Genomic DNA, 15,331 nt, shown 5'->3' with positions numbered 1-15,331 from the left:
AAGCTTGAATAGATGTCACACTGTCGTACGCGCGCGTATATACGTGCGTTGTGTGCGTCGTGCGTGCAGGTGGGACAGAGCTAATAGCAAGCGAGGATTGCACTCGCGTGATTCCTTTGCCCATGCAAAAGCCTTCTGAGTCTAATGTGGAAGTCACGTGCACATTTATCTACCCACCTACTACGTTAGCTTTCATCTCGAATTTATCCGATAAAAATCCTTCAAACAGCGCAAAAATATCGCTATTACCCGCAACGAGCCAACGGAGTGACAGCCCCCCTCTGATGGGCTTCACATGAAAGATCTCAATGTGTGATTTGATCTAGATTTTGTTTGTTAGTTAGCGTTCAGAGACAAGTGTTCATAAATTCTGCAGTTTTACCATTATGACTTTTTCTCACATCTATGTTTTATTTAAGTAAAATGGGTTGGAAATGACTCTCGTTACTCCACGCGGTTTCAGCTTAAATTCTGTGGAAACGCCGCGGCTTGGGTGCTTACCGCAAATGTTATCGGCTCTATTGCATAAATTGATGCATGACTAGTTCTATGAGCCGATATTTTATGCATAAACAGACTTTAAGTAACCTTTTAAGGCAATTGTTTCTCCTGCAATTTTTTGGAAGTAGACACATTAATCAGGAGGTTTTCGTACACGCGTTGAATTTGCCAATTACGATTGGTTCCCTTAAGGTCATCAAAGCGGCTTTCCAATTGGGCAAGAGCCTAGCGGGTTGCACTGCTGCAGCAGCTAGAAATCGCACTGACTTCCAGTTGAGAGCCCACGTTTACTCACAGAGTAAATCCTTTCCTCGAGGAAACAGGTCTTTTAGAATTTGGGTCTTCGAAGTCTTGTGCTTTCTAAAATTGAAGAGAACGGATAATTATTGCAAAACTAGGACACATTCAAAATCCGTTACCGGGTTTTTACCTTACTTTTCACATAGCGTATGCTCTATATTAAAATAAACACATTGCCCTGTAGTTTATAGGTAAGTTAAGCTTTGAACCAGCCGGTTAAATTGTATATGTCTCACCAAGAATGAAAATATATTTTCACTAGTGCCTGAAGCAAATTGTTCCACCTAGGAAAATTAGGCCGGTAGGCCATGAAGATAAGGCCGCGTCACGATCCTTTCATTCCTGACAACTCATCTGCTTTAACCTCTAATGCTGTTGCGGAATATTGGACGAGGTTGCGCTACGCATTCGACATCAACGTGACCTACGCTGTTGTGTAAAAGTGTTTGTTTTTCAATCATTAGCTTCAGCAAAAAAGCCTTCTTATTCATTCAACTATTTAAACTCTACGTTCCTTCTGTAGCCATGAACTAGGCCCTTCTAATGACCTTTTGACCAATTAATTCACCTTAGCCTTGCGCAGGGTTTGCAAATTCGCTTGAACGCGAAAATCAGCCATTATATCAGGCGTCGAGTCTGAGTGTAAACACAATTTGCATTGATAAAAAATATGAGAAGCTAAAGTTTTAAACGATGCAGACTCTGAACGACTATGTGTTTAAATTTGGACTTGAAATTAACTCCAACACTTACTTACAGACGTTTCCTTGCATTGCTTTATGATTTTAATCAGACATTTCCACACATCAAGCCATGGATAGATCATACACGATTCTACATTACAAGATTTTCTTATTTCTTATAATGATAGTCAGTCACAATAGAAACTCTTAGCATGAATGTCTACGTGCATTTGTGTTTTTCCTAAGGAGAAGGAATTTCCTTGCGTAAACAGAATAAAAAGAAGTAAGAAAAACAGCCCCCGTTGTCATCAATGGGGAAGGAAAAGGCCTCTCCTTTTGCTTGTTTTGGCCAGTCACAAAAGTTCGTCAAAAATTTAACGAGTTTGCTCAGTCGGCTGACAAAATTTCCCTTTCTCATTAGGGTGTTTTATGCAGAAAATGCATTCATATGAAACAATAGAGGTCAAATCCAAGCATGGGTGGTATCATAACTGGTGCTTACCGAAGTGACTAAAAGTACACGCGCATTTTTAATCAACAAGGGTACATTCATGCAGGCCGGGGTAACTCAAGTAAGAACTAGAACTACAAAAACTACTTGTATATGACAAATTGGGAATTTCCAAGAGTTTGGCATATGGGACTTGAACAAGGAATGTCTTATTTACATTATGTGGTCCTCATATCGTTCAGACTGAGTTGAAACAGTAGAGGTAGGTGGTTCGGTCTGGCGCTCGTAAAAGTGTAATTAGTCTACCACCTGTTAGCCTCGTTTCACCTTCAAATGATGGGTCCGGGTGATGAATGATTCCATCCATTGCTCTCATCTCCCCACGTGGAACCCCCTCAGTAGGTCAAGTCAAGGGGAAGGGGACGGAGGCATTGATTTGATCTTTATTCCTCAAGAGCCTGTCTAGTAACCCCAAAATGAATGTTTTCATGCTGTCTCTCGACAGGTTCGTCATCACCATCATCCCATTTCACGCTCGGTCCAATTCCTGGAGGGAAATATACTCGTGGACACTATGGCCATTACTTCAAAGTTCCTGACCCTTTCTACACAAGGGTGATTTTAATATCTTTAATCTTTTCTAAATATTACTCATGGCTCTTCATGAGGATTTGCACTAATACGATTGTCATTTAAGCCTTGTCTCAGCCATCAAGCAAAGTTTGTTCTTTTTTCCTATAGTGTGCATTTCTAAATTCAAATTCTACTATGCGAGATTATTTAGTTCCATAAAGTATGAGGGGGATGCTACACTAACTAAATGGCTACATTCTTGCGCAATTTATCTCCGGTGTGATAAGATATACATTGAGCTAAAAAAATTGGGGACTGAATTCACACATCTAATTACCAATGGGGTGAGTTTACACAAGTCTTTTAATTATCCACCACATCTCTTTATACCTGACTTGTGTCTTGTGGGCTGTGCTACTCACCCAGGTGAGACAGTTGGTCTCAAGCTGGCGCTTAGCAATTGCTTTTCATTCTATCCGATAAAATGCATTGGGAAGGCTTGCAGTTTTGTGAAAGGACTAGTGTTGGACAGGAAATTCTAGAAATAAGTGCTTGTGTACATATCCATCAATGATGACGCATCGAGCACCTGTGGTGAACACAGACAATACTCAAATAAGGAGGTGCGCTTTGAAAAGTACCGCACGCCCGTGATCGGGCTTTACCCAAATTCCTAATCACGCGCTCCTCCTGTCGTGCCCCATTCGATAATAGCTATTTTCCACCAATGAAAATAGTTAATGCTAGAGGTGTGATCTTACCATTGTACTGGATTGCTACTCTTTCTCTTCCTCTTTATTTCCAAAACATGCTGCTGTCATTGCTGGTTTGACAGTGTTGACAGCTTAGTATGCACACGCAGTTCGGAGGTACACTGCTGACTGGATGATTGGACCGAAATGTCAGGCCCTATGCACTGTTTTTTCCGAAAACATGCTCTTGTGATTAGGTTAGAGATACAAATTCTCAACCACTCCCAGGTATGAATCATCACTCCTGCCAAATACGTCTGAATGGAACCATCGATTTTTGGGATCACGGTGAAACAGAACTGGGTATCGACAGTGCCGGAAGTTCTTCTCAAAACAGCGGTTATAAGAGCACTTCCAACATATCAGAAAAAAAAACATAAATTCCTTTGAATAAATTACTGCATTCTAATGTGATTTACGAGTTATTGAACCATTCCAGGTGTACAGGAAAAGGTCACTAAAGTTTTTTTTTCTAATCCCCAAATGACCATGTGAAAGTGAAAAAAGTGGTATTGAAGGTACCAATAATGGCAACTTCTTCCTCTTCTTTATCATCAAACTGCGCACGTGGCATGGCCTCATACGGCACCATATTTGTCGCCATTTTAGGAAATTTACAAATATACATAATAGTGCGCGCTAATCTTAGCATACAGTATAATGGAAACCACTTGTTATCATATGAATAATTTTTAACAGCGATACAACAGGAATACAGTGGGCTCGTTCCACGGAGTTAACTGCCACCTAGTCAACTAAATTCTTCAATAAAGAAGGGGAGAGTCGATGCATGACTCTACCATTTGGACGGCTTTTTCCACTAATAACCATTCATTGGTCTCAAAGGGTTTGCTATTTGACAGGCAATGTTTGGACTGCTCTATGCAAATCATGCATCAGTGACGAATGTTTTGTTGTTAAGGTCGGAAGCCTTCCTCAATTCTTCTGTGTTAACACCTAATCTCATGGGAGAAGTAAGAGAATGGCCTAACGAGAATATTAAATATATTCAAACATCTGCCAAGTTACATTAATCTCCTTTGTCAACCAATTAAGATCACTGATGACGCTAAGTAGGAGGGTGAGAAACGGGAAAGCCCTTCTACTAGCCTTTAAGTCAGCAATTTTATTTTACTGTTGCTGAGCCGACCGAAAGAACCACCTCATGAGTTGACTGTGAGGGGCTATTTTACCGGACCTATATCGCAAGAATGCAGAAGCAAATTCTCACAAAGTTTAATGCCTTTAACTGTAGAGAAAGGGACCAAGTAGAAGGCGCGGAAGGAAGAATAGTCCTCCATGTGTTACTTATCACCTTACAAAAACAGAATGCACAATCGAATATTCCACCATCAAGAGTTATTAAGGCAACATTGGGAGAAGGTGGCATAAATGTTCTTTACTCACCATCACCTTAACAATTTAATTGTTATCCATGTTCATTTGAGCGTGCAAGGTCGTCATAGTAACATGGGGACACGAGCATAAACGTACCTTCTGGTGCGGTGCGAAGTCGTCACGCCTAGGTGGTCAAAAGACCAATATGATGGATGAAAACTGTTTCAACTCTCACATGGTAAACCAACTTGTACATTCACTAGATTAGGCGAGTCTTACAACTACATTCATTTGCATGTCATCCAGCCAGTCCATTAAGACAAAGAGTGCAGTGTAGTTGCTAGAACTCGTATCAATTTTTACAATTTCGAGTACTGCAAAATCGATAACCCGTGTAGTGGACAGTTGGTAGAATCACATGCAATACAACAGTCGTTTATCGACCGTGCGCACATGTATTTATGGCCTAGACCATTTTGTAAACCACAGTGTTCTTTGTTGCTATATAGCCTTGCCCTTCACATGATTATTCTCATCCATCCGTGGCTGATTGTCACGAGATTGAAGGGGGTTGTCAATTGAAATTTTTTGGTGCTTTCTCACAAATCGTACGACAGCACAGACTTTAAATTTAGGTATTACCTCAGAGGACTGGACGTAGCCCTGTTGCAGTTGCAGGGGAGCGAATTCAACTATAAATATCACATTTTTGTGGGACCATCCAATTCAAAATGGCTTGGGAAATTACGCTCTTCATTCAACGGCACCGCAAATCGAGTAGCCTTCCCTCATATGAACCCTCTTTTACGATTACCGCAATTTATGGCGAAAATACATTTAAATGATGAAAATCCTCTTGTTTTTAAATTGATTAGAGGATTAGTAGCAGAATATATGTTGCATTTTTGTATGAGCATAATTTAAAAACTAGTCTGAAAGGCATTTTTAAAAGTAAGACTTTGGACTTTACCCGCCAGGATTCGTAAGGAAAGATGGTTTGTTGAAAAAAAACACACCAATTTAAGGTTGAGAATTTGAGCGGTGATTATGACAGGACACAATACATGTAGCGCGTGTTCTGAACCCACCTGCAGACAGCCCGACGGTAAACATTTAAACACACAAATACACAGATGGGTATGCAAACGGATATGGTCAGATGCACCAAAAAAGTTCCGCGCAGGAGCAAAACACACAGCCACAGCCTCACTTGATTTTCTTCATCAGAGTCTTGATTCAGTCTTGCATACGATAAATGAAATTCATCTACTTAAAAAATACATCTCTGTTGCTAGAGTCATTCACCGGCAAGTTTGACTATTAGTGTTAAAGCATGGTATGTTTGTAGCAAGCATCTGCTGGTAAGGCTATCTCCGATAAAGCCACCAGTCGGCACTATCTGGTAAAACAATCAGTGATTTGATCCCACAAATGTCCTGTGAGATCCTCCAGTTGTTAGGACACTTAATGGCTCTTGAGATGCACTTGGCTAAAACGAATTATGACAGTATCAGTCAATGGGGCCAGCAAAGCACATGATTGAAGTGGATATGGTCCGCTCCATTACTTAATAATTACCGTAATGTTTACTTAAGAAATATAGGCCAGAGAAGGTATCAAATGAGCCGCATCGGGAGCAACGTAAAAGCGGAGCCGATAATGAATTTTGCATAGCACTCAGATGAGTATTTATCCACCATGATTTTATGTACCAAATGGAACAGCAAATATCATTGGTGTCTGGAAGGCGAGTTCCATAACTGAAATTCCAAATTAATGCACAGGAAAGCAAATTCTCAAATCCTCGGGCCTAACCTTCGGCTGGACCAGATTGATTGAACAGCGGGAGCAAATTGTGTACAACGGATTTCATCTAGATGCATTGTGATTGGATGCTAATGGCCATCTTGGCTCATAATTTGCCCAATTAGTGGGGCGTATTTTGCCATTTAGACCAAGGAATGCGTCTGTAATCTGCGCTAATAGTCGCGTCAGCTTGGCATTGCATACGTCAAATCTATCAGCCATATATTCAGGCAAGAAATAAGCCAATTGAAATTTTGTTTCATCCAGCAGTACAGATAGATTCGAAAGGCTTTGAATGGCGCAGTTGACCCTGAACCTAAGCCGCGCACTATCGGCATAGACCTCCTAACGGGGGCTAAACCGACTTCGCTACAAATCAATCACTGTAACAATCGGAATGGCACAGGGTCTTGTCTTTTTATGACAAAATATGTGGATTTTCGGCTGGGTGTGTGCCCCAATGCGTGCACGCACCTGACAAATATCAAACACCGACAACCTAACCTATGTGTATGCACACCCTCCCATGCATTTGCCTGGAACTCCTGACTTTTTGTAGTTTTCACTCAGACAGTATTTATGGCATTTCCCTCTGCTGTCATCCCACGCCTTCCACCCTACATATGCAACGCACCGATCACACACTTGAACAGGAGCAGATGGAACAATGAGGGGTTGCCGAAAGGAGACAACTCTGCTTCTTCACGACTGACCATCGATCAGTTTAGGGCTCTCCTGCCTCCTCCACTGAACAAAATCACTTTTAGCTCCTTCTCTGCCACTTAAATGAGCAAAGAGAGCTAGGCAATCATTTAGTGTCAATTCCTCCTACACGTCATTATATGAATCTGTCGAGAGTTTCTAGAAATTTCTGCATCAGAGGAGTTACGACAACGTATGATAGAATCACGTGGAAACACTTAAAAATATGCACTGGATTCTCCACCCGCCACAAAGTCGTTTAAGAGCAAGTTCACACGAACACGCTTACGCATTGTCAATTTTTGCGCTGAATTAAAGTTAGCTTATGTTGATATGCAAATTCTGTTGGAATTCCACTTGGGCACAGTTTAGCGACCGATTCAGCTAACCTCTCACCCAACTCGACTGCTCTCTGTAAGCCCTTATTCCCTAGAATTTGAACCAATCGAACAATGAACAATTTTCTTATCGTTTCATTCACTTCATAACTTGGCACTTTTATTTTTACTCATTGTTATGCTAATATTCTTGCAAAAGGTTTGAGCTATTATTCGAAATATCATATTACATAAATAATTTATGCTTTTTCCGAAGACTGAATGACAACGTTTCGGGACGTTTTAAGTGAAGAATGACTCGATCAATAATTTATCTACCAGCAGAGGTTAAAGAGGTCCTTAAAATGTGATGATGTATCTCGCGGAAAAGGACTTGATTATGGGGAAATGGTTGACGTATTATGGAAATTATTAGCCCTCAGCTGACGGTTTCAGTTCACTGTGAAATGTGAATTACCTCGGCTCAATAATGCAAATAAGGCTAACACATGAAACATCACAATGAGGGTTGCCGTTGAAAGACTTCCCCGTGTTTATGATGAGCTACGTGAATGTTTGTGCGTGTTCACTTCCAACGCCACAAAAGCAAATTTGAGTGACGCTCGACTTACAAGGTGTTTTTGCACCAAAACCTTGAGAGAGAAACGAGCATATTTTTACGACTATCAAAGAACGCTAAGCTAGGAGGCGCTACCAGCCTTGGTAAAGCGAGCAAATAATCCAACCTCCAGCACTCCTATTAGAATGGACCCATCTCATTAGTGGAAATCTGATCTCGGCTCCCTCTCTCTCTTTTTCTGGTTAAGCGCATTGCAAACATGAAAGCAATTTAGGCCTCTGCAATGCTGAATTTTGTCTTTTAGGAAACGAATACACCATGTGTGCATGTGTGCATTCGCGCATACGTACAAGCCTAGCAACGCATCTTGAACCATAGCAACCTAATTTGTGGCGTCAATATTGCCATTTGAACATAGTACCTGATGGGAGGGACTCGGGAGCCCGGGTAAGCGAACGAGTGCGAAGTAAAAACGATTAAAGCGACCCAATGCGACATTAAAGAAGAAATCATTTTAAATTTTTCTGAACTCTTTTTTATGTGATGGTAAATGGGTTTTAAACTTGTAAATTGAAAAAAGGGGGAGGAAGGTAGGTTAGTTTACATTGTGGATGTGTTCAATAGTGGCAAGGTTCTGAAAATTGAAGTCATATGCATACACACGCATGTGCTTCACACTATGCTAGCGGTTATTCAATATTTTATTACGAATATAAGTCACATAAAATGAGAGTGCAATAACCACAGAATTCCATCAAATTGTTTAACTAGCGGCATCTCCAATCACATAACACCAACATGGGGTTAACGTTTGGACAGGTGGTAACCTGCTAGTCCTATGATATTTCAATAATCGGAACCCTCATTCGAAAGAAAAAAGATTTGTGAAATATGCGTACAAATTACCAAGAACATGGTCGACTTACACAATCGATGAACTGAACCCATATTCTCTATCTTATTAAGGAAATTGGAGTTTTATTAGGTAAAAGAATTACAAATTATGTGAACACTCCGTAATAATGGCAAATCATTCCAGACCTCCATAAAATTTTTCGATGGGCTCATAATTATCCAACGCACAGATCACATTCATTCATAGATAGAGGTGAAATAATGGACTATTACAGAAATTTGATGATCAAGTGCATTCTGGATGTTAACAGAGAAAATATGCGCAACTCCGATCCCATTTTCGAATGGGAGTGGTCTAGTGGGAACTAAGCCTTTGTTAATTTAACCCCCAAATCACTGAGTTTTGCCAGTTCTAGACTGAATAAATGAGTCAGCGCTAATGTGGAAATGCGGTGAGGGTTATGCGGAGACACATTAAATTCCATTGAGGAGCCTAGTCCTAAAATAACTGTCACCTCTCACAGGAGTCTTTACGACCGCACAAATCAATTGTCTAGTTTTATGAGCCTCCTTAATAGTCGCGAGTGCGTTTTTTATTGATGAAGCTTGATCAAGTTGATAAATTCCCAACTCAATTATGGGAAATGGGATATTAATCCACATCCACTTGAACGCCTTATAATCCTTGTGCGTTGATCACTAACCCAATTGAAATGCAATTTTATTTAGTGACAGTTGAAGGCGCAGATTTTTAGGCTGCGATTTGGATACGCCTTAATTCAGGAAGAGATGGTAAAATGAGGCATTTATGACCTCATAAAATTTGGGGTTGACCCAACTACAATTTCTTGCTGCTAGTAAAACGGCAATAAAGACTCCCTACAACTTGCCTGTGTCCAGGGGGTGGGAAACCACGAGAAGTAGATGGCGGGTGTTTTGAACGCGACTGTGGGCGCAGCAGGAGGCAGTAAACGAAAATGTCAAGAGGTATATGGAATCTAATTGATAGCTAAAAGAACGACATCTACCCACCCGTCAAACAAAGAAGGCTCTCCTGTGTAAATGAGAACCCCCCTCGGACGTTGTGGTTGTGGTTTTAACTGATGCCACTATTGCTGCTATCAGCGCTTGATGCTGTTAATGTAGACAGCTCAAAGTTTATCGACATTAATGTAAATTTAACACTATTTTGTTAATCGTATGGAATGCATTACACCCTTATTTACCCATATAGCTTCGGCAGAAGGAATGAGATAGGTTTCAGAAAGGAGTGAGTTTTAAGGTGAATGAATTTTAAAGGATTCACCGTTTAAATTTACATTCCAAACTGTAAAAGAGCTTGGTGTGGGCTCACTCTTTGAAATTTCGTACGTATGAGAGAGTGGCTACTTTGGTCTCCTTTTAGGCAAAACACTTTAGTGAACATGCGAGAACACTGGCATCTGGTAAGCCACATATGACTGGCCTGTGCATATGAATTTCGCACTGATAAATCACTGTTTTATGCACTATATGCATACACCGATTTCGACTGAGTCAGTGGAATGTATAGCATTCGGACTGAAACAGAGTGGACCTGCTTTAACTCACCGATGAAAAGTTGTAGCACAGAAATGCACACACTGAAAGCCTTTTTACCAGCACCTTTAACTTCACTCCGCACTATTCTGACGTGGCAGTCATATTACGTCTAAGCATGTTGTGATTTACGTGAAGAAAGTCACCAATGGTATTCTATTTACACAACAGGTGACGCGTTGTTACACTGCCTTGAATGATGGCGAATCTGAAGTAGTACAGATAACTTCTAATGCTCAAACCTGTTGTAGGTAGGGAATCTCGGTGCTATTATTAATTGTTCATGTAGACTTATTTCTAGCCCAACTCCTGCTATCTTTTCTGGGGTTCGGTAAAAAACAGGTGCAAAATTTTCTCACACTGCCATTATTATTCGCCGATTACAGATATGGACTCCTAAATGAATAAGAAATTGCTCACTCAAGTGTGAAGTTAAAAGTGATAGGAATTTGCATATCACTATACATCTGGATATCTTCTATCATATTTTTGGTAAAGAATTAAATCGATAAGACATTGGTAAGGTAATTAAATGACTTGACACTCACCTTTACACAAATAGGTTGTTTAATATCCCATTTATTATTATGATTTAGAAATAATGGAAAATCAATTGCACATTAATTAAAAATGGTAACCATTGTCATGTCCCAATTGTTTGTTTAACTCTCGATTTTGGTAAAGGGCCGCTTAGGGGGTCCGCTATTATGCCTTCACCGGGCGGCTCGGCCTCGGGGTCATACCAGTAGCCCCAAGCCCTACAATGCATATTCTGTCCATGTATTATGGCTTCTTTCATCTTTAGAGAAGTCTCGAGGCGCTCCACCATATTCACAAAATATATTTCAATCAGGTTGCTGATCATTATGGAGTGGCAGCAGCAATTGAGCAATAACTTAGTATTTTGTTCTAAAGCATTTAGCTTTATCTGGAATCCATTCAAATGCTTGAAGTTTAGATGATATATTAATTTTTTCAACCACGTGCAAAACCCTCAAGACAGATCCGCTGTTTATAGAGATTGCTTTCGAGGAAAAACACCCTTAACCCTGCACAAGATTGAGGCTGATAAAGTCAATGAAAGAAGTGGTTAGATGGACTGAAACCCTGTTAAGTCATATTATCGGCTTCATCAATTCCAATTATTCTTACCTTTGGTGTTAGATGGCAAACAAGATTAACCAATAGTAATGCTTGTCACCTAAGGAAGACATACGTTTAAATCCTTCACTGGCCGACAATGCTAGTTTGTTTCCTAGTTTAGGATCAAAGATTTTCTCAAAGCAAGAAGGAGAACTGTAATTTGCTTCCCGAACATTTATTAATATTATATTTTGCTAACCTATGAATGAAACCCAAATCCAATAAAGAGTGAATTTTAAAAGGCAAACAACAGATTCACATGTATTTATTGGTCGCGACAACCAATGGCACCTCCAGGCAGTGAACAAAACCTATCCTTCTTCTCTTGGTCGTGAGATCAGTATAGGAAAGAGATGTAACTTTTCTTAATCTAGAGGCGCGTTAATTGAAATGATTGACTCCCAGTCACCTCCTAGCCCCAGTATATAAACGAGGCAGCTTTACTTACCAGTCGGATAGCATTATCGCTAAGACGTTGAGCTGTGTACGCAAATATGGGGACAGGTGGTTGGATAAAATTGAGAGGTGGCGTGAGGGAGGGAGAAAGAGGAGACAGGGTGTTCCACTATAAGCAAGCCTAGCCCTGTGCGTCTAATGTCTACTGAATAAGCAGCTGCAGATACTCATGCACCAAGGGGCAGGGAAGGGGGAGAGCGACAGAGGGAGAGGGGAGTCAGAAAGTGACACATAACTTGCTAGTCATCGCTGGTGTACCTCTAGGCGGAGTGGGAGAGAGGTAGGGTTCTTTTAAGCGTGCCTGCCCACACGTGGGAAGCACGCATATGCATCATCGCACAAAGCACGTGACCTCATTTATGGTGAATGACTTAAAGTAGGGGACATTTCTGTACCTCTACAGGCGCAGCATCCCCAATTTCCGTCCCCCTCTTAATCACATGCTCTAAGCGGAGAGGAAGAGATGAAAACAGAACGAGGAGTTAAATGGGACAAAGAACCGATATGGCTAAATCTTATTAACCATCTGATTGCATGACTCAATAGACGTCTAATAAATTCTTTGCTTGTATCGAAAAAAATCGGCATGCATATTATTTGGGAGGTGATGCTGGACTATATATCCGTGTCTATATCCGTGTCAGCAATGCAAATATGCAGAGTACTAAAGGCAAGTCCCAAGGCCAAGCTCAGGGTCCTTGGTGGCATTTTATAATTGTCTCAGGAGGGTATTATCAATGCATGTGTCGAAATACCACTTTGAATGCACTGGTTCTGTCGCCAAAGGAACAGTCTTAAAATGCTTCCATTAATAATAATTAAAAGGGCTCTCTCAACCTCCCGATGCATAAAAGCAGGGAGATCTATTCTCACGTTAGGCTAGTGCAGGTATTCTACAGTTCTTCACTCATCTAGCTTATTTAGAGTAGAGTAAATTTGATTGGAGAGGTTTGTCATGTAAAATAGCGAAAATTAAGGAATAGGAAGTATTGAGGGGGCTAAATGTATGCTTCTAGTTTTCGAATTTTCAAGGCTAGTGATGAAGTCCAAACACTGATAAGGGATTTGGCAGTAAATCCCGCTTAACAAACAATTGTTGGTGTCTAGACTAACTTTTGCTATAGTGAATTGACCTGATTTACCTTCAGGTTGCTAGATTTCCAATGGGAGGCTAGTTCACTAGTCAACTCAGGTATCAGAGGCTTTTTTGAGACCTCTGTAAAGTGCTTGTGGTATTTTCCCACTACATCAATCCACTGATTACACACAGCCGCACAAAACACCCATACCTATTGAGATTCAGCAATTAATGCAAAAACTGGATTAATTACGAATGATTACCCTACCACACTTCACTCTTGAATCCCTACAGCAAACAAAATCCTTTAAACTACAATTTTCTAAAAAGTGTATTGTATTGTAAAGCTGTTTTTGTATGAAGAGCTATGGAGTGCGATGGTCATGTGTATTTTGCCGCCCCTTATCGAGTGGCAACGACTTGGACATGCACTACCGCTTCATCTGAGCGATTTCTGGCAATCTGTCCCATGGGATACTCTATGTATTATACAGCACCTTTTTTACCCATTTTGGTAGTGCTTAAACATGTTTATCAAATTTCTGGTGGTAGAAATTCCGTTCATCAATACAAAAATAAAAATAGGAAAAAAATCGTAGTTTCACAAAACGGAATCAAAAAATGTATCATATCAGAGATACTGTCAAAACAAATTAGGATTCTGCAGTTCTACACATAACCTACTTTCGCACGTGATACTAGTCAGAGTGGAGAATTACATCTGTTTCAAGGATTTCCTTCAAAAAATAGTAGAGGAAGTTTATGAAACGAATTGCTTCAAATTTTCCTTTCATAAAAAATTCTTTAAAAACCTAAAACTGGGATAAAGACTTAGATGCATAAAGTAAAATCCTTACTTTAATTCGGTCACTGCTGGTAAATTTTGCCTCACACAGAAAAGATGAAACATCAAATTGAAGAACTGATTTGCTGTAAGGGTAGGTGGGTAGTTTCCTCTTTCCAATATAGGGGCTGGGACACGTTGCATAAAGAAAGCACAACTGTCGTTCACATCATTGGAGTAGAAGACAAACGGATTTAAAGAAAAGCCCATTTCAAAGAACGTCAAGCCACATTCGTTGCGTGTATTTCTACTTTTAAATTAAATACTCTTCTTCCTCTAAAATCAAATTCCACTCCTTTGCATTCGTGAAGGACAAATATTGTTCTAAGTTATAGTTAAAACAAGTTAAAGTTTAACGACCCCTCCTCTACTGATCACAAATGTATATTTCTTCATCTGTTCAGGACTGCACCAAAACAAGTTGGCACAAAATTTAAGGAAATTGTAGCTTGCACTTTCTTTGGAGTTTGAAGTTCCGGTTGATTTATGGCTATATCCACAGTTCGTAAAAAATTCGGGTAATGAGTCATAGAATGGAGTCTAAAAGTCTGCTCTATGATGTATTTTATGGAAGTAGTTTAAAATAAGGTATACTATGATTAAATTGAGTTAGAACAAGTTTCTTGCTTTACAGCCGGTTACGAAAGGTAGTAGCGAAACTACTGCAAATTTATCAAGTGTCAAATTTTCGCTCAACTGCTTTTAAAAGTAGTTTATTGTTTTGAACGGAAAGAAAATGCTTTCAAAGTCAAAGATGATGTAAGAATAATTTGCTCGGGTGCAAAAAAACAGTCATTCATTCTTTGAAAAGTTGGTCTTTTATAACTTTACTGCATTGTCCGTAAGTTTCGTTGAATATTTTCATGACAAATCCATTTAAACGAAAATTTTGTCAAAATTTCGTCGACAAAATTTTCAGCCAGACCCTAGTAGTGGCATTTTTGAATTCTTTCAATTTGCCCAGTTTTAAATCCCGAAAAACCACTAAATAGGAAAAGATCATTTGGTTAATATAAAAAGAAGGCATAAGATAAAATTATGAAAATCGGACGAAACTGCACCAAAGTTATGCCTAGACTAGCTGTCAGATAATGAAATTAATAGAAAAATCAATTTATTTTTGAGTATAGGGGAAGGGCAATCAAGGAGAGACCGTTCCAGAACGAAAAAGAATTCTGAATAATGTAATCAAGAGACAGACTTCAAGTGTGTTTAATCGTACCGTGAGGCACATACACGTGTGTTCCACGTAGCCGTAGTAACTCGAGGTTACTGCTACTTCAGCGGACTTTGGTCTTTCCTCTTCGTTGTGGCGGAGCACGACGATACCTTAAAGATGTTACCGAAATTAAAGACAAAAATTTCTCTTGGAAA

General features: G+C 39.9%; 1 protein-coding gene across 1 annotated transcript; it reads left to right on the top strand. All coding sequences in view use genetic code 11, as the record gives it.

The window, feature by feature from the left end:
* Positions 1–1,700: 1,700 nt before the first annotated feature.
* On the top strand, positions 1,701–13,792 carry EGR_02189 (hypothetical protein; the record flags this gene model as incomplete). The annotated part of the gene is made up of 6 exons (XM_024491438.1): positions 1,701–1,767; positions 2,677–2,934; positions 3,246–3,334; positions 4,124–4,234; positions 5,474–5,549; positions 13,632–13,792. 6 exons carry the CDS (start codon positions 1,701–1,703, stop codon positions 13,790–13,792), a joined length of 762 nt encoding a protein of 253 aa, XP_024354291.1.
* Positions 13,793–15,331: the final 1,539 nt, after the last annotated feature.

This window comes from Echinococcus granulosus (genome assembly GCF_000524195.1).
Source record: "Echinococcus granulosus chromosome Unknown EG_S00009, whole genome shotgun sequence".
Taxonomy (NCBI): Eukaryota; Metazoa; Platyhelminthes; class Cestoda; order Cyclophyllidea; family Taeniidae; genus Echinococcus; species Echinococcus granulosus.
Note: the sequence above shows the minus strand (reverse complement) of the source record. Positions and strands in the feature narration are given on the sequence as shown.